Below are 19267 nucleotides of genomic sequence, written 5' to 3' on the forward strand. Positions count from 1 at the left end.
AAGTTTGTCTACTGATCTTGTGTTCTGAACAACACAGTTTGTGTTTAGTAGGAATAGTTTCATATCAAAATAAGTACTTTTGCCAAAAAATTGTATCTAATGGGACATACCAAAGGGGGCCATCATTGAACCTGAGGATTAGATCTGGGAAAAACAAAATTCTTTTTCTATTATGCATTAACAGCTGGCTTTTGTAAGTTAGCAGTCAGGTTACTTTAATTTTTAATTCAGGTCTGGAACACTAAAAAATCATCATGTTTCTTACATCCGGGGGCTCACAGTTTTCTGAGTGTATAGTTTTAGAGATAAATAGCAAGTACAGGACTAGATTATTACACAAAAGATTTCAGAGAACTTTCTGTGAGAGAAATGGTGTGAGACCTCGGTACTCCTACCAAAAACAGAAGCATAAAGAAGAAATTACTTAAAGATATATTTATTCAATCCAGCTTTTGGCTCTCCTTGATTATGAAATTAAAACTTATTTAAGCTTATTTCAACACTCATACTACTCTGTGCGAAAAAATTATTAAAAAAAGAGTATTATTTTTACTGCCTTTTTTTTTCCTACTTGATTAAACTTTACCAGATGAGGAATCTAACCAAACTGCTACAACACCCCAAAATACTCTCTGTACCTCTCAACATAAAGAGCTATGTGGACTTTCTTGGACATTTTTATTAGAAGAACTAAAAATCAGAAAATAAAATGGAACTAAAGTCAACTCTTCTTCATAATGTAGGATTAAGGCAGTAGTAAGAATAAAATAGCGAAATGGAAAATCTCTACAGCTCATTAGCTCTTTCTCCAAATTAGGTATTAGTGGCAGCAACAAATGACAAACAACTCATGATTCTACTACTCAAGGACTTAAAAGAGATTGAACAAAAAAAAGATGAACTTGCAATTAATGATGGGAGAAAGTTTATTTGCTGGGATTGAAAAATTTCATGTCTTACCACGCTAGCTTATATAAGAAAATGAAAATATTCTGTAGACTCCAGAAAGCAGCGTTGTGGTAGAGCTCTAAAATAAAGCCCATTTAACTAAAACTTTTTCAAAGATCAAACGCAATGCAAAAAAAAGAAAAAAAAAAAACCACACAAGAAACTGAAAACAAATATACAGTTAAAACAAACCAAAATTAACAACTACACAGACTGAAAACCTAACGTGTACTTTTTGGCCAATGCTTAACATGCCGAATTAAACAAAAAAGCACTTCAATAAAGTTTTTCCACAGTAATATCAGAAATTGTGACTAGTTATAATTCAATGGTAATTCTCTAACCCATTATACAAACCTGCATTTAGTTCTGGTTAAATTTTTCACAATCATCATCACCCAGTATCATTAAGTTTAATTCTGAAGCAATGTCCATACCTAGCAATCTCCCTACCCACCTGTTCTGCCATCACTTTCTTCATTTTAACAATGCATGTAATGTAAATAAATACAAAATAGAGTGGTTTTCAATAAAAAACTCACCCTATAAAAAGCAGTCGTCAGGGGTAGCAATGCTGCAGCAATAGTATATTCTTCCGAAGATGAACAATCCTTCAAGAAAAACATATGAAGAAAATAAGCAAAACAATTTTCAATGTCATAAATTGTAATTTAATTTCTGCCTTATGGAGTCCCTCTGATATATTTTCTATACACAATGTAAGTTTTAATCACTTGATATCATGTAGAATAACATATATTTATGTGTGCACGTCTGTGTTCACATAAATATCTTCTGTCTAATTGCTATGACACTTCCCATTTAAGGAATTTATTAGCACCTTTGTCACTCCCATGTCTGAAATATAATTTCATCAACATCATCTGCATATAAAAAGGAAAGTATTCCTTGTTGAGGAAACAATAAAAATGTAGCTTACTTCCATCTGGGTCAATAGCAAATCTGACTAAATGGAAGTGATGTGATGACCAAAGAACGTACTTTCAAAGAGCTTACACAAAGAAATTGACATTTATTTCACATGAAATAATCACCTCCACAGCCTCTACAAAAGTTTGGCACAAGGTTAACTTTAAAAGAAGATGAAAACCCATTCTCTTCGCAGTCTCAGAATGACTCATTTAACAATCAAGTGTGTCATTTGTGTCTCTCTAAGCTGAAAAGGGTATGACAAAGTAAATGAACTAGTAATTGCACTGATGAAAATAGTGATTTTATTATGGAAGTATTTTAAAAGAAACCAGAATTGGAATGTAACTTAATATTTAAAAAACAAACTACTTGCATTTTTAAGACTTTTTTAAAAAAAATAGAACAAAAAATACTCAACAAGAGTTTAAAAAGTTATTTTCTTTTTTTAAGTGTCTAGGTTTTTTCATTAGCTCTTTTTCCCAGTACTGAAGAACACAATAATGCACATAATTCTACTAGACAAATGTATCACTGCTGTGCCCTTGGATGATGAATGGCAAAACAACATTTCCATTCGAACAATTCATTTCAATATTTTTAACGTTCATTCTTGCAATGGGCACTCTCCAAACCAAACCACACTCCTATTAAGTATGTATAACATCTGACCAAATTCCAAAATTGGAACATCTCAAGTGTTTCTCTGCCGGACTTTTCCTTTATACCTTCATCTCATTTCAGAGTTCTCTAAAACACAGCAACTAGCAAAAAGTTGGCACCAGCCAACTGTGACAACAGAAATAGAAAATCTGCATTACAAGAACAATCATGTTAAGGATCATTAGGATGTTATTTGCATTCATCTCACTCTTCTTTCTTAAATGGCTGCTGAGTGATTCTGCTGGTTTAAGACAATAAGACCAAAAAGCTCATCACAAGACTATTTTACTTCTCATGGACTTTAAAAGTGCATTTCATCCTTTGTGGTTTTCCAGCAATGAATACTTCATCTTCTACTACTTTAATCAAGCTCACCTAAATGGAACACCAATGTCCATACACAGTACTATACAGTAGCATTTAGAAAACTACTTACATATATATTCTGAAAAGGGGTACAACAAGTTAATAGGTGTGAAGCTTTATTTCTGCACAGTTACTGAAGGCTTCAAAATGTCTAACTCTGCATGAATTCATGTGTGCTAACTGTGCATGGAAAACACTTCACACTTCATAACACATTCTGATCCGGTAGAGTGAAGCAGTAAGAAAAGGGGACACCAAGAAACTCAACATATGTTTTAATGATGCCTTTCAGTATTGTGGTATCTATATAAAGAACCCAAATTAGTTTGTAAGATGTCAAAACAGTAAGACTAAAGGACATAGTGTCAGCTGGTTTTGATTTCCAATTTCTGCATTATTTCCTATTATCATCTATATCCTTGACCTCCATTTGGAATTTAGCACACGTATTTCTAGTTTAATAAAAAGATATGATAAGTATTGTTAGTAATTTTTCACTTAATCAGAAAACTTCCCATTTAAAATGAGACTTTACAACCGTTAGGAATGCTCAACATTTTTCAAAGAAATAAATACCTTGTTTCTGTATGTGCTTATTTATAACCAGGTATAAAATGATCCATCCTCATAGTTTCAAATTATCTACCTAGTCCCTTAGCTCAAATTATTTGTAAGAGCTTTGACATTTATCCAAAATATACATAAAAATATCTTTATAAAAACTGAGCAATGTATCTTCACCTAGAGAGCATTCAATACTCCAAGAGCTAACATATGTCTCAAAGATATATATCACCACATAAACAACACAGTAGATTATTTTTCCATTCCTTCTCACAAGTATGAAATTCTCCACATATTTTATATCAGCAATACCCCCTGGACTTGTAGTATGGAGGTATTATCTATTTTTTTTCCTTCTCCAGCATGTGACAAGCAATGAAAAATGATCTCAGTTAGGAATAAACTATAATACTGCTGTTTTAAGAACAGTGAAATTAATTGTCTATCTGCTTTGTAGCTGCATGACAGAATGCCATAGTTCAGAGAATCACAAAATCCTTTAGGTTGGAAAAGAACCTCAAGATCATCAACTGTCAAGCCTACCACCAAACCATGTCTCTAAGTGCCACATCTACACAACTTTTACATATCTCCAGGGATGGTGGCTGAACCACTTCCCTGGGCAGCCTGTTCCAATGCCTGAGAATCTGAAGAAAATTTTCCTAATATCCAATCTAAATCTCCTCTGGAGCAACTTGAAGCCATTTCCTTTTGTCCTATCACTTGTTACTTGGGAGAAGAGACCAATACCCTCCATGATTGAACCTCCTCTCAGGTAGTTGTAGACAGCGCTAAGGTCTCCCCTCAGCCTCCTTTTCTCCAGGCTGAACAGCCCCAGTTCCCTCAGCTGCTCCTCATCAGACTTGTGCTCACTACCCTGCTCCTGCTGGCCACACTATTCCTGATACAAGCCAGGATGCTGTTGCCTTCTTGGCCATCTGGGCACACTGCTGGCTCATGTTCAGCCGCTGTCAAACAACACCCCCAGGCCCTTTTCCGCCAGGCAGCTTTCCAGCCACTCTTCCCCGAGCCTGTAGCACTGCCTGGGGTTGTTGTGACCCAAGGGCAGGACCCAGCACTTGGCCTTGTTGAACATCGTACCATGGGACTCAGCCCATTGACCTATCTGGTCCAGATCACTCAGCAGAGCCTTCCTGCCCTCCAGCAGATCAACACTCCCACCTAACCTGGTGTTGCCTGCAAACTTACTAAAGGTGCACTCAATCCCCTCATCCAGATCATCCATAAGGAAACAGAACTGGCCTCAATACTGAGCCCTGGGCAACACCACTCGTGACCGACCGTCAACTGGATTTAATTCCATTCACCACAACTCTTTTCGCCTGGCTCTCCAGCCAGTTCTTTACCCAGCAAAGAGCACACCCGTCCAAGCCATGAGCAGCCAGTTTCTCCTGCAAAATGCTGTGGGAAATGGTGTGAAACGCTTTACCAAAGCCTAGGTAGACAATATCCACAGCCTTTCCCGCATCCACTAAGTTGGTCACCTTGTCATAGAAGGAGATCAGTCAAGCAGGACCTGCCTTTCACAAACCCCTGCTGCCTTGGCCTGATCACCTGGCTCTCACATACGTGACATGTGACAGCACTCAAGACGATCTGCTCCATAACCTTCCCTGGCACTGAGGTCAGACTGACAGGCCTGTAGTTCCCCCGATCCTCCCTCTGGCCCTTCTTGTAGATGGGCATCGCATTCGCCAGCTTCCAGTCAAGTGCCCCCAGTGGTTAGCCAGGACTGCTGACAAATGATGGGCAGTGGCTTAGTGAGCACCTCCAGCAGCCCCCTCAGAACCTTTGGGTGGATCCCATCTGGCCCCATAGACCTGTGCATGTCTAAGTGGTGTAGCAGGTCCCTAACAATTTCCCCTTGGATTATGGGGCTTTCGTTCTGCTCCCCATCCCTGTCTTCCAGCTGAGGGGGCTGGGTACCCAGAGAACAACTGGTCTGGCTATTAAAGACTGAGGCAAAGAAGGCATTTAGTACCTCAGCCTTTTCCTTGTCCTTTGTCACTATGTTTCCCCCCACATTCATTAAAGAATGGAGATTTTCCTTAGCCCTCTTTTTGCTGCTAATGTATTTGTAGAAACATTTTAAATAATTGGGCTTTGGCCCTTCTAGTTTTCTCTTTGCATAACCTTATGGCACCCTTGTAATCCTCTTGAGTTGCCTGCCTCTTCTTCCAAAGGTCATAATCTCTCCTTTTTTTCCTGAGTTCCAGACAAAGTTGCTTCTGTTCTTCTGGCTCATCCTTTGGCACACGGGGACAGCCCACTCCTGCACCTTTAACACTTCCTTCTTGAAGAACAACCAGCCTTCCTGGACTCCTTTGCCCTTCAGAACCGCCTCCCAAGGGACTCTGTCAATGAGTCTCCTAAAAAGCCCCAAAGGTTAAGAGATGTTGCACTGAAATCTTACCATCTCAGTTTTACAGGCAAACCAAAGTACTGGAAATGTCATATATGTATCGCACGCAACTAATTTAGACTCCTGAAGCAAGGAAATCCAGCCACCTTATGTGTTATAATGCCTTTACCAATTGTGAAAAATATCTCTACTGCTACAGAAGCATACAAACTAAATACCATAAAATAGTTAAAGTTGTCCCTCTAATTTGCACAAAATGAAGCTGAAACACATCTGAGGAACAAAAATTATTCTCAGTAAATTAATTTCCTAAAATGAATGTCTTATGACAAGGAAATATGGACTTACGCCATGCCATGTGCAGAGTACTGCTTCAAATCCATGCCTAATTGAAGACTTGGCGCATTATTCTGGCCATACATTCAGATAACTACTGAAGTCTGTAGCAGATTAAAAGTGTTACAGTAATTCATGTCCATTTAAAACTAAACTGAATTGACAAGTGAATAATGAGAGTACTTTTCGTTACACTGCTTACTTTGATAACACATGTGATTTACTTTTATGTTCCGCTCAGTTTTAATATGAAGCAAAACTTTTGTGGTTAGATATTGTCATTACATTGCAGAACTGACAGCTAGAAGTTACAGATTTTGACCACTTGGATGGACTCATGGGACCGCTGGTATCTGGTGAGGCACCGATGGCTTTTGGAATCTGGTGGGTGGGTAAAGCTTCTGGTACTGGAGAGGAGTGGCAACTCCTACCCTCATTCTTGACTTCAGAACAAGTACTGACCTGAACTTTTCTTTGGAAAACATGGTATTGTATGTCATCATTAAGCTGAGACGCTCTCCACAATCTGATCCTAGCGACGAATAGATAAGAACAGCCACCCAGGTAAAGGTTTCTCCTTGATCTGCTACTGAAGGTGCAGGCCCAGATTCAACAAAGCCCTTGAGCCCTTTGATGTCTCACTGACTACAAGGGCAAGTCAAAGGCAGTGAAGCACAGTGGCAGCCAAGCACACACTTACATACCTTCCAGAACAGGCTGCAGTAAATAATAACTGACACTTATGGATTTCTGCTTTCTCTTAGTCACATGATAAAAATCTAGGAGAGATATATTCAATATCTGGTAACATTTGCAGAACCATTTTCTTTTTAAATCTGTCTTGATAGTTTCATTAATTTCTGGCTGATACAGTATATTTCCTGTATTAAATCACATTCTGCTTTGGGCAGTAAGCTTTCCAAACATAATCTAGAGAAATCTGAGAATGCTGAAAACTTAGGACCCGATTTTGCTCCAAATTCAGCAGCACTATAAATAAATGGAATTACCCGCAGGCCTGACTACTGCACGAAATAAATGTATGCAGTGAATGCATTCAAACTAAAAAGCTACACATGGCAGCACTTGATCCATGCTTTTTTGGCAGTACAGTATGATGCAGGTACGCTCTACTAAAAATGCTTCTCAAGTAAACCCTCAACGCTGCATTGTCCCTCTTGAGAAGAATTGAATGCTGTCAATTTTCAAGACCACCAAGAGCATTCATCATCATGCAAGACCAAGCTTATAATGAATCAAGAAAGAAATGCCAGAAAATTTAGTCATATCTGTTTTTAAAGCACTAAGACAAGAATTGTTAAGTCATCATGTGTAAGGTAACCATAAACTATGTGCAGTACATTGGCTACAAATTACAGGTGCAATATTGGTTCCAAATTCAAGAGATTAATTCAGTGGTGCCAGGATTTAATCCTTATGTGGGGAGAGTTTTACTGAATCATGGAATTTTTATTGTTGATGCAGTTTATATTTTGGAAATACAAACTGTCAAACCTAATGCAGAAGACTGCTCTTTCGTCTAAAGTAGTAAGAGAATTCAGCAGTCCAGTTTAGAAAAAAATGCTTTGTTTGTTAAAAGAAATAGGGATTCATCATGTAGAACTGCAATGTAATTCAAAACTAGAATATAATTTTAATGAGCTGATTATAGAAAAATCATTCATCTTCATTAGATAAGTTGAATAAAATTTATGCATCCATCTATAAATTCTCAGCATAATTAAAAATCCAAGTAAATAAAACAACATTTGCACAATGTACTGATTATATCTAATGTAATTATATACTGCCTTGAAAGAAAGGTGAAAAAAATAGTCCTGTTTGGAATTTTTAATGTAACTTTAAAAAGTATTTAAACCACAAGTTTTAACTCCACAGGTAAAGCCATCGTCTGGACCAACAGTCAAAAATAACACATTTTGCTGGATTAAATGCCAATATGACACTAATTACTTACATTACTTAGTACTAACAGCATATAATTAACTCTAAAAGGAAGTTTAGAATCTTCTTACTGAAATCACAAGCAAAATTGGGTTTTTTTTCAGTGAAAATTTATTTCTAAAATTTATATACAGTGTTGTCTAATGAAGTTAACATCACTGCTAGCCACTGCTCTGCTTTATAATGGGATCAAAGTTTTCTTTTTTCTTGTCACCAAAGGTGAAATAAAACCTTATTCAGAGACCTACGATTTTGTTAAATGCAACTCTTCTGGGTCTTGAGAAACAGGATGGAAGAAGACATAGCTAGGAGGCCCATGTAGCTGGCTACCTGTGGACTTCTGCATCTGCAGAACTACAAGAACACACTCAAAACCTGGAAAATACTGTCTTCTGTAATTCTCATTACTTTTAAAACCTCTCATTTTGAGAAGGATATATACCCTCTCCTCCTTCATAAATGACCTCAGCACACTTTACATGTTACTTTCTAACAAAAGCTTTTAATTTAACTTTTGTTCTACTTTAACACTGTTGCTGTAATTCTCAGTAAATAAAAACAAAAATGTACACTCTTATTGTCTATTTTTCCAGGTTTACCACTGACCAGAATCACACTTTGGGCTTTTGAGGAGCAACTTCTCAGATTGCTACCTGGTTACTACCTGACAGCAGTGACTCAACAAAAAGTCCATATTGGACTTTAGATATAGACTTCACCTGTGCTCTGAATTATGCCAGATGGAATACTTTCTTCATTCTCTATGGCCATTACGGTCATACAAGTGCCAACACAGAAGACAAAGGAACTGCACACAACTCAGAGAATCCTCTCCAATCTGCTTGGACTTTGTGGTCTTTCTGCCTGACTAGAAGCCTTCATAATGACCATTTTGTTAAAGAACCTATCATGTCAGCAGTAGGATGCAAGACGTGGCAGGCCTGCCATTCCAGGTAGTAGGAGATCCAATTCCATTAGAAAAGGATTTCAGTTCCTGAAGGGCTTCATATTTGTCTTTACCTGGCCCCGAATTCTCATAGGTTTGTCTGTCCTTGAAACACAGTGCTATAAGGGACAGAATTCATTTGATGCAATTTAGATGGAATTACACAATGTTAATTAATTTTTAAGTTTCCTTTTGCTCTACTCCGCATTGTCACAAGTTAAGAAATAGAGCACATTTCTCTATGCAGTTCCATTGCACTTCTCACAGCAAGCCAAAACAAGAAACATTTTACTCAAAGAAGAGATGTCGAGTTCTCCTCCTCCCTTCTTTCTCGATAAATACAGTTCCGTCCATGGCTGAAATTAGTCAGCCTCCTTCTCGTACGTAACAAATTATGTTTAGGAAATCAAGAACCTCAATTTTTATGTGCATAAATTACACATTCTTCACTGTATTTTTACTGTACCTCAAAAGCGGAAAAACATTTAACTTCTTTTTGTAAGATACTGATAAACACAAGAATGCCATCACTTGCATCTAAGCACATCTGAGTTTCTTTAAGAGAAATGCCATGCATGTTTCTGAATACTGTCATGAGGCCCATGGCAATAAAGTTCAACATACTCAGGCTGTAATCTTCTCCCAAGGAAATGGTTGGGATGCCAAGATGCCTTTTGACTTTTATTTCACAGCAGGGCTTCATTCGCAGTGACTCTGTCCAAACCTTAAACTACACCAGCTGTGATACAAGGTCCTGCACAGTCATTTGTAAAAAGTATTCAACAAACAACATTCAAATGATAGAATATATTGCAATTCAAGACAGAACAGTGATCAACATCCATTAACTACTCAGTTGGAAAGGGGTGATTAATTCATAATATATCTACAAAGTGCAGCATACTACTAAAGCCCTGATAGACCAAAGCACTTATGCAGCGATCGCAAAACATAAATACGGGATACTTTGTAAACAATTTTACAGACAGCCTGGTTAATTGAGTGAAGGAACATCAGAAAAGTTCTTAAAATATTAGAACAACTATTAAAATAGATGCAATATCCCAGTATAGTCCAGTTATCTATTAGTGAATTAGCACACAGCACACATTATTATGCATTCTAGCATTAATTCAGTGTGCAGCAGCATTTCTTCTCCTATACTATAAGCAAAGTCACAAACTTTCAAATGTAAGAATACATTCATCCTACTTAATTCAATTTTACTGTTCTTCTCCATGTTTCATGCAATTTTCTAATATACTTTCAATAAAAATGTATCACATCATCAGTGCATATTCTATAATTTTTTTACAACTTAAGAGGAATTAACACTTCATTTTAAAAAAAAAGATTTCTATGAGTATGTAAAGTGATTTACTGAAAAATCAGTTTTTCACTTCAGAAAAATATTGTTTGTATAGAAGAGGAATTCTACATCTATGTCAGAACATATGCAGAGAGTCGACGCTCAGCTCAAATCAGTTACCAAAAGATTCTGGGTCTAGTTCACTATGCAGAAATTGATCAAAAAATGCTGATAAAATGAAACTTGGAAGTAGGGCTCACTGAAAGTTTTCCATTGAATAGCATGTGATAGCAAAATGGTTTTTTAATTTATGCTAAAAACCCTCACTGACATAATCTTAAAAAAGAGAACTTAAAAACCCCAAAGTTTTCCCCTTGGGAGACTTAGTCTCTTACAGGTACCTTGTCAATTATAATTGATTTTCTGGGGAAACAGAAGTAAAACCTTGGACAACACCTCAAGGTTACACATGAACAGCACCCGGAACCTTGTGCTGTGTTATACACGTTCAACCAAGATCATGCCCTAAAATTCAGAAAAAGCAGAAAATTTAATTACCTTGTTTTGTTGCTGTCTGCAGACATCAGCAAACTCTGTACTGCATAGACAGCTCCAAGGAATTGGTAAAACTGATAATATTGCAGCTGAATTGAACAGGCACTCAAAATAAGAGGAAATTGAAACATTATGGAGTATCTTGGTATCAGAAAAAAAGCATTATAAGAATTGCAACAGGCAGAAGTGAACAGATTTACAGTAGTGGCGCTAAGTCTCTCCAAGAAATATGTGAGGTAAGGAGTAAATAACTGGAAACAATGTGTAAGACTGATGGGAGATAGGAGGTGGAAGAATATCTTGTACCAAGTCAAAAATGTTAAAAAACATTAGTCTCACCAAGAGATACACTCATAGCAGGGGCAAAAGAACAAAACAGAGAGTTCAGAAATCTCATCCAAGAGATGGAAACTGTCGAGAGATTGCAGAACTGAAAGAAGCCCAGAAGAACTAAATAAGTGTATAAAGGGAAAACACTATGCTCAACCAGCACAGACAAAAATCGTTGGAGAGAAAAAGATGATGCCATATATATATATGTATATATATATGTGCTCAATGCATCCACCGGGTTCTGGCAGGTGCCCCCGCGAACTGCAGTACATGTTTGTGTGGATGTAATACTGCTTCTGAGAGACACATTTTTCACGAACTGCCAAAAGTGGAGTCTTTTCAATACGTATGTGACGTCTTGTTGCCGGACAGCTTCAGTTTTTCTACGCCAGCCTTGATAGTACTGAGAAGCTTTGCTACGGTTTTGGCAGAGGCACGCGTCAGTCTGTGTGCAGCTGCACCAAAGGACAACAAGAACGACAATGACCAGCTGCCTCTGGAAGAAGTTTTCTTGGATCGGCTTTGCTGGTGCAGCTCCATTTCTGGATTCATGAAACAAGTGTCAGCTGCTGGAAGAGGATATTTCTGGGACGACCTGCAATGGCTGTAGAATTTCAAGGATGACAAAGGGGGGGATTTGTGGGGTTTTTTTGAGGTAATTCTGTTTATTATAAGGTTGTGAATCTTGAATTCAGCCAGAAAGGGCTTTTCCGTGCTTAGGCACAAATGACACGTTGTATTAGTTGTGCTGGTGAATTTGATGGAACCTAAAAATCCCTTGTTGCCAACTCTGCTGCAAGACCTCTCAGTTCCTTAACAGACTGGAATGTAAATTTTCTGTTATGTTTCAAAGAGTAGTTGCAGTTTTAACAACTTTAATACAAGTTGTTGTACAAGTTGCTTAACTCAAAATTCAACCTTGTAGCAACAACAGAATGGGCTCATTCCACATCACGAAAAAATCATGCTACTAAAGCCATTATCAGAAATATCCCATTTTTCTGGAGAAAAAACTCACAAGAAATGTAAGGCTTTATAACTCTGGCTGATAAATTCTTTTAAAGGACAAATGGTTCATGGAAAAGAACACCAAAAGCAAATCTGGAAAACTAAAGGACATATGTTGTGCATGATCAGGTAGCATGTTGTAGAGCAGTGTCCATCTTGATTAACACATCGAATCTGCACGATCAAAGCAAAATGTTGCAAAGCCTATAAAGCCCAAGAGATTCAGAGACTTCAAGAGCTGCTTGATTTAGTAAAGTGCTCCCTCCAAGATAACATTCATCAATGAAACACATACATTCTAATACAAATATTTAAACTATGGAAAAGAAAACTTAGAAAAATATAGTATTTTTATGTAACTTCATGTGAAGTATTTTAAGTGTTTGGATTGTACTTTCCAGTGGATGGGCAGCAGCTTCTTTAATACAGATACAGATTTTATTTGAAATCTTATGCTTTTTCTGGTTCAATAATTATGATAAGTGCATGTGAGATGTGGGGACTGTTACTTATGAAACTTTTATTAAAAATTTGTTCCTTTAATGTTAATAAAAGTGTTTGTTTTTCTAAGAATACAAGCGAAAACAAGTGTGAAGCATTTTTTGTAAGAGTTAAAGACAATGGAAGAAAAAATAAAGCAATTTTGAGACGGCCATTGTAAAACTATCCCCTGAATCTGTCAGTCTTAAGAACTTGTTATATTGGTACTTTCCTCTGGGATTTTCAAATGGCTCCAGGAAATCTGAAGGTTAGAATTCCATGAAGTAACTCCTCTGACTCTGGTTACAGAAATGAAAAAGTAAGCTCCCCAACCGTACTGTTTTGTCATCTAGTTGAAGAGGCATGTTTAGATGTCCTTGAAACAAATTTCTGTTTGCCGTAAAAACAGTTCTGCAGGGCAAACACTGCTAGACGACAGAAGAAATCTTTGAGCTTGTTGTGTGGACCAAAGAAAGAGGAGTGTAGTAGGGAACTCTGCTGCAGTACTGCCTTTCAGCAGAGCTGTTCGCTTGACGCAAATTGCAAGAAATCTTGGTTTGATCCTTTTCTGTTCCATCGCCTTCCAAATCATTGCTAGTAGCAACATCCAGCTAACTAACCATGGAGAAAGCCACCTTTGCCAGCTTTGGGGGTTGCCAGTTAATCCATTTTAAAACACTAGCAGATCTTCTCTTAGGCTATCTGATCTTCCTTCCTGAGGGTTTTACTCCAAATGTTTTTCTGCTTCGTTCTTACCTTCTTCAAATTACAGCGAAAAAAACGCAGAAAGGGAAGTTCTGCTATGGAAGTGCAGTAAATGGTAATGAAAAGATTCATAAAAGGCAACTTGGGGTCCAGTGAAATATTGGGGAAGTATTAAGTCCCAACTACACACATGCTGTTTGAAATTCCTTCCACACAATTCATATTTGGAGCTTTCAGAAGGATGAGACAGATTGCAATGGCTGAAAAAAAGAGTGAGTAGTGAAAATGAAAAGTGAGAAGTTTAAGCATTAGCAATGGCTTTGGCATCCTAAAAACATCAAGACCCTAATTCCTGAGGATGCAGCAGCAAATTACCAAATGAGTGCAGGACAGAATTCTGAAGATCAATAGCTAATTTCTGGACAGCACGGCATTATTTGGCATGTATAGTGAATAGAACACACTGTATCAGCATGAAGTCAGTCATGCGCAATAAACATCAATGTGATGACTTGAAAGATAAATATTTCTAATCTATGTCTCCTCCTAACAAGAAATTTGAGCAGATATCCCAAAACATTTCACCATGTTCTACTCCTTTCATCTCACCTATAGTTGTAAGTAGCAAACAAATCCTTGGGCTTTCAGGAAGACCCTCACTATCAGAGTTGGCATGAATCCCACAGTCCCCATTGCCTTCTCTTTCAATATCATGCTAGCGTTCCGTGGCCACATTTTGTCCAAGCTCCTTATGCTGATGAAATTTTGGATCCTGTTCTTTGCTGCTTAGTAAGGAGATTTAAGAGGGTAACTTTTGGTTCAGTACTGTGAGATATCCTGCTAGGTGATCTTAGTCAACGATTTAATAGAAATTTCAAATACTCTTATTTACCTATGAGTTATCTTGCCAGGTAACGCATTCCAGGGATTTCATTGTGTGAATGTAAATAATTTCAATGCATTACAACTGAGGAGAGGACTAATAATAGACTCTTCTCTCTGAGCAGACAAAGCTCTTCCGTCACTACAGACCAACATTACACGTATTACGTATTGTCAAAAAATTATCTCACCATTTTGCATTCACAGTTCAACCTGCAACTGATTGCTGTAACAATAACACAGAGGTGCTGCACATGTGATTTTGATGAAAATACCTTGTCATTACATGTTGGACCCAAATCCTTTCTCTTCATCCTGAATGAGTTAAGTACAGAGATATACTATGTGTGGCACTTTTATTTTGTTAGTTTATAATAATGGCATCACTGCAGCCAGTACACAACAAAATAAGGATTATTCTAACTCATAATAGTAATGAACTTAGCAAGATCAACACAAAATGGAACCTTTTGTATACCTAAAATAATCAGATTATGTCATCTGGGCACACACTGAGTTTAAAAAAAAATAAAGATATACTATTCAGAAAAGCATATTACCTGCCAACTTTTTTATTAGCATGACAGTAAACACTAAGTGAGATAAAGGAAATCTATATGGTAATACTGGTAATCATTAGATGATCATAGCAGAGTCTACAGTACTGCAACAATTTCTGGAATACATAAAAGTCCCATAACCCAGTAGTGTCTCAAATCAAGACATGAAGAAATCTTAAATTAAGTAAACATCTCTCAGCTGAATTGCAAAAAGTTTCAAAACATCACATTTCCAGATACGTCTTTTACTGACATGCTGATTTCCTAAACACAGTCAACAGACTCTTCTATTTTGTAATAGTGACTGGTAAAGCTGGTTGCCTATCATGAGGGGAAAAAAAAAAAACACCTCACAAAACCCCCACAAAATCCCCAAACAAACAAACAAAACAGAAAAGAATAAAAAAGAAACCAAGAAATCACAGAGAACATCCTTATAGCTGCTTCCAGGGACATCTGTTCTGAACTGAAAGCTGCATGCTGACCAGGAAAATAAATATATCAACAATATTTTTGTTAATAATACAGATTTTAAATGCTGCTTACCACTACAGTTCTTGTATACACTGCTAACCAAAGTTCATCTTTGAATAAGTATTTTGGCTTTTTTTTTTTCCCTAAAGAAGTTACATATTCATGCAAAATTGTCATAGAACTGAGCACTACAGTGGTATGGTACAAGCTAAAGGGATTTGCACTAGATATTAAAGTTCATGATCAAATGTTGCATTCAGTCTTTTCAGTAAGTTTTTGAAAGTGTCTTCAGGAAAAAAAATTATTGTAGAATTTTGAAAGTATTTAGGTTATGATTTAAAATGACTTCATTGTAAATGAATTTGCTAATGACTTCTTTCTAATTAGACTGTTGCCTGAGTAGCCAAAGATTTTCCATCACTAAGATGGAGATTTCAGGCTCCAACAGAATTTCAGCCATCCCCAAGGACCTCTAAGGTCAGCTTCCTTTTACTGACCAGAAAACTGAGCTAAACACTCACTCATTTTATTTTCTCAAGTACATAATTATGTTTCAAATTTTGAAAATTAGACAGGAATACATGTAGGAGACTTTATTGGAAAATACAGAACATCATCCTTTTATTAAGAGGTAACAGGGAACATAGGACATTCCTTGTAATAATCCCTCTCTCTTAGCAAGCATCTGTATTTGTTTCTCTGCATGCTCCCAAGAGCGTATATACTAACTGAAACAAAAAAATTTCAAACTGTCACGTAAGAAATGCACATCAAGAAAATATGTTGACTTAGGTAAATTTGTATAACATTATTTGGTTCAAGCTGTCTTCGAAAAAAAGTCATTTCCAACCCCAACAAATCTTAATCCTCTTCTCCAAAACCAGTATTTATGGAGATCGATAAAACCTGAATGGACGACACGTAACCTCAAAATGTTTCTGCAGCCAGAAATTTTCTGAGTATTTCACAAACAATCTTTAATGTGCTCTTGTGGAAAAACGTATCCAAGAAACAGCAATTCTCCCCACAGTTTTGATTACTTCTAGGTGATCTGAGATGAGATGAATTTGAAATAGGCTATTGAAGATAGCAAATGTTCGTATAAAAGAGATAAAGGAATGCTCATGTATTTGAGTATACCTGTTCTAACGTTTAAGCATAGAATGCCCCCAAATTTGAAGCCAAGAATGAACACCACCACTGGCACTCTGAGTAGACTTCAGGTAGGATCTTTCACTTTTCCATAAGTTAATCATGGATAACCATGGTTTGGAACAGTTAATTATGGCTTGCTGGATTGATTTTAAGTTAATCAGTTCTGATGCCTACTGTTATCATACTCATGATGTATTTTGCAATTTGAAATTAGAAACTAGACAAGACTGATGGAATTCAAATCTTTGTTACAAGGTACTTTTATACCAAATTATCCTGAAGCAGCTCCTTGAAATGAGCACATGTAAAAAGCCTGAGTTCCTTTGTTAAAGTTTAGCTGAAATATGGATAAAGAAGTCATTCTTATAATAGCTCTCAGCAGCATCTGGCTTTGGATTTTCTCTGTAGTTATGGTTTCCATGTTTTGATCCATGTAACACTGCTGGTCTACTGACTATGCCTGAGAGGCTGTGAAAAGTAACCGAAAACCCCAAGCACACCACCAGTTAAGTTTTCTTCATAGAAAACGTTTTACATGGTAACTGGCTCTGTAGAGGTGGAAGCTGAATGGACAGGGGATTGGGACAATAACAGCCATCTATCATAATTAAGTCAGGATCAGTCTATGACTTTTTTTTACACATGCGATTCAGAGGCTGAGTAACAAATTCTGTTAACATAACTGTAGTTGTGGTCTGTGGCTTTTAAACAGAACCACATATGGTTAGTATTTCAACTATTCCCAAACGACAAAGGCAAGGCTCCAAAACAGTCCATTAAAATAAATATTTTCCTTTAAATTGTTTTTCACAAAAGCAATTATACCTTTTAACATCATAAATATAACAGGCTAAATTCCAATGAAATCAATAGCCTAGAATCTTGAATTTGCTGAAAACAATAAATTAAAGGTTGTTTTAGCCCACTGGCTTTGCCTGCATTAACATATTTTTCTCTTCTTATGAAGAAAAAATGTCCAAAACAACTTGTTTTGCCTCTATTCTAATACAGAAAAGAATTATTCAGTAAAGACTTTACTTGGTCTAAGGGTATAAATCCCAGCTTCTGCTGGCACACAGGTAAGATACTGATTAAGAAACATATTGTGGGTAGCATCATATTTTGTGCCATCTGTGAATCTAGACTGTACTAATGCTAATGCTCTTGTGCAAGTTGAAAATGTCAGAGCATGCATGATAGTACAGAAGCAAATTTTGTGAGACTTGAAAGCACAGGAAAATATACAAAATATTAGCAACCACATTCAGATGTTAAAAGTGAAAAAAAATGAAAACTTGTTGAGAATTCAAATCATCAGTACTGTTGAATGTATGTATAACACCTACGTCTCAGATGACTATGGTTCAGAGGTAGACACAATATTATAATGATCAAGTGAAAGATGAAATTTCTAAAGAAGTGCTGAAAATCATGGCATCCTCATAATCCAGGTTGGTTTTATGTGTATTACTATTACTACAGTTAGAGTAAGAGATGATCTAGTGAGATATTTCATTCCATACACCTGGAAGGGGTAGAGAACATTGTATGCCAATTATATGCAACTTGTTTAGGTATAACAAAGGATATGTATTCTCTAAATTGACATTTAATCAATTAACACCAGAAGCAAAGGTTTTACAAGGTGTTCAATTGACCAGAGGAATCCATTTTTATCAAAACAAATTGATTTTGTCCTTAGAAGTTAAATAATCTAGACAGGAAATTATTTCTATTTGTACACTCACAAACACAGTAAGATTTTAGACTGTTAAACATGTAATTCAACTTTTAATTCCTAGTTCCCAAGTGGAGTGTTGGAGTTTAGAGTTGAAGAATTGGCAGGAGAGGCAGGGAAGGGGGTTGGTGCGGTTGTTTGTTTTATCTGCAGACATTAGGTGAAATTATTTTTAAATACTTTGTTGGATCACAAGATACCAAAGCCTGCCCCCCAACTGTGTACAGAGGGGGAATTACTAAAAGTAAGCTTCACCACAGCATGCTTACAAGGCATTTTCCCATGCATTCTAAAAAAACAATCCATGTTAAGTCATAAATCTGGGCTATAATATCGAAAATTAATGTCAACAGCTGCAAGACTTTTTTACAACAAATTGTCAAATATTCTTTTGTTTACACCTTTATTTCTGTTTTTGTTCTATAACTCCACAAGCTTTTTTGTTTATGTAACAGTATAGGTAGGTCTATTACTACAAAGAAATAAATTCTTGCAGTTTTTTCCCTAAAAATCATTCTAAACTGCCACATGGGTTCACTATTTATGCATTTGTCAAAGTTTACACAAAATATTGATAAAACACAGAACTGGCCTGTGTTTTGTGGTATTTATCTCAACATGACACTTCAATTTTTGAATTCAAGCTGCCAAGATTTCAATTCTTTAAACCAAAGGTTACACAAACATTACAGCAACAAAACAATTAGAAGACTTTGAATATATTTCAACGTTCTTTCTGCTTTAGAAATGACTGTATGTGAAAAATAAATGAAAGATTATGACCTTACAGCAATCCATTGGCATCTCTTATGCAAACTCCTGCAAAATAAAACATTTGAAAACAGCCAAATTCATAAAAATTCCTTATGGACACAACAAACGAGTTTTCTATATGGCAAGTTTCTTCTGGTAAGTTAATTCCCATCAGTGATTAAGGGTGCACGTCCCTTGCAGCAGAGCAGAGAAC

At 36.6% G+C, this 19267-nt stretch overlaps 1 protein-coding gene across 8 annotated transcripts in view; it reads right to left on the reverse strand.

The window, feature by feature from the left end:
- Window positions 1-19267, reverse strand: part of SBF2 (SET binding factor 2) — a 315579-nt gene that overhangs the window by 76400 nt on the left and 219912 nt on the right. For all 8 annotated transcript variants that reach the window (XM_065635394.1, XM_065635395.1, XM_065635389.1 and 5 more), the window contains one exon: window positions 1491-1559. In XM_065635394.1, coding sequence (XP_065491466.1) covers window positions 1491-1559 — 69 coding nt within the window. The remainder of the gene's footprint in view (window positions 1-1490; window positions 1560-19267) is intronic.

The sequence above is a fragment of the Caloenas nicobarica genome, chromosome 5, assembly GCF_036013445.1.
Source record: "Caloenas nicobarica isolate bCalNic1 chromosome 5, bCalNic1.hap1, whole genome shotgun sequence".
Lineage (NCBI taxonomy): Eukaryota > Metazoa > Chordata > Aves > Columbiformes > Columbidae > Caloenas > Caloenas nicobarica.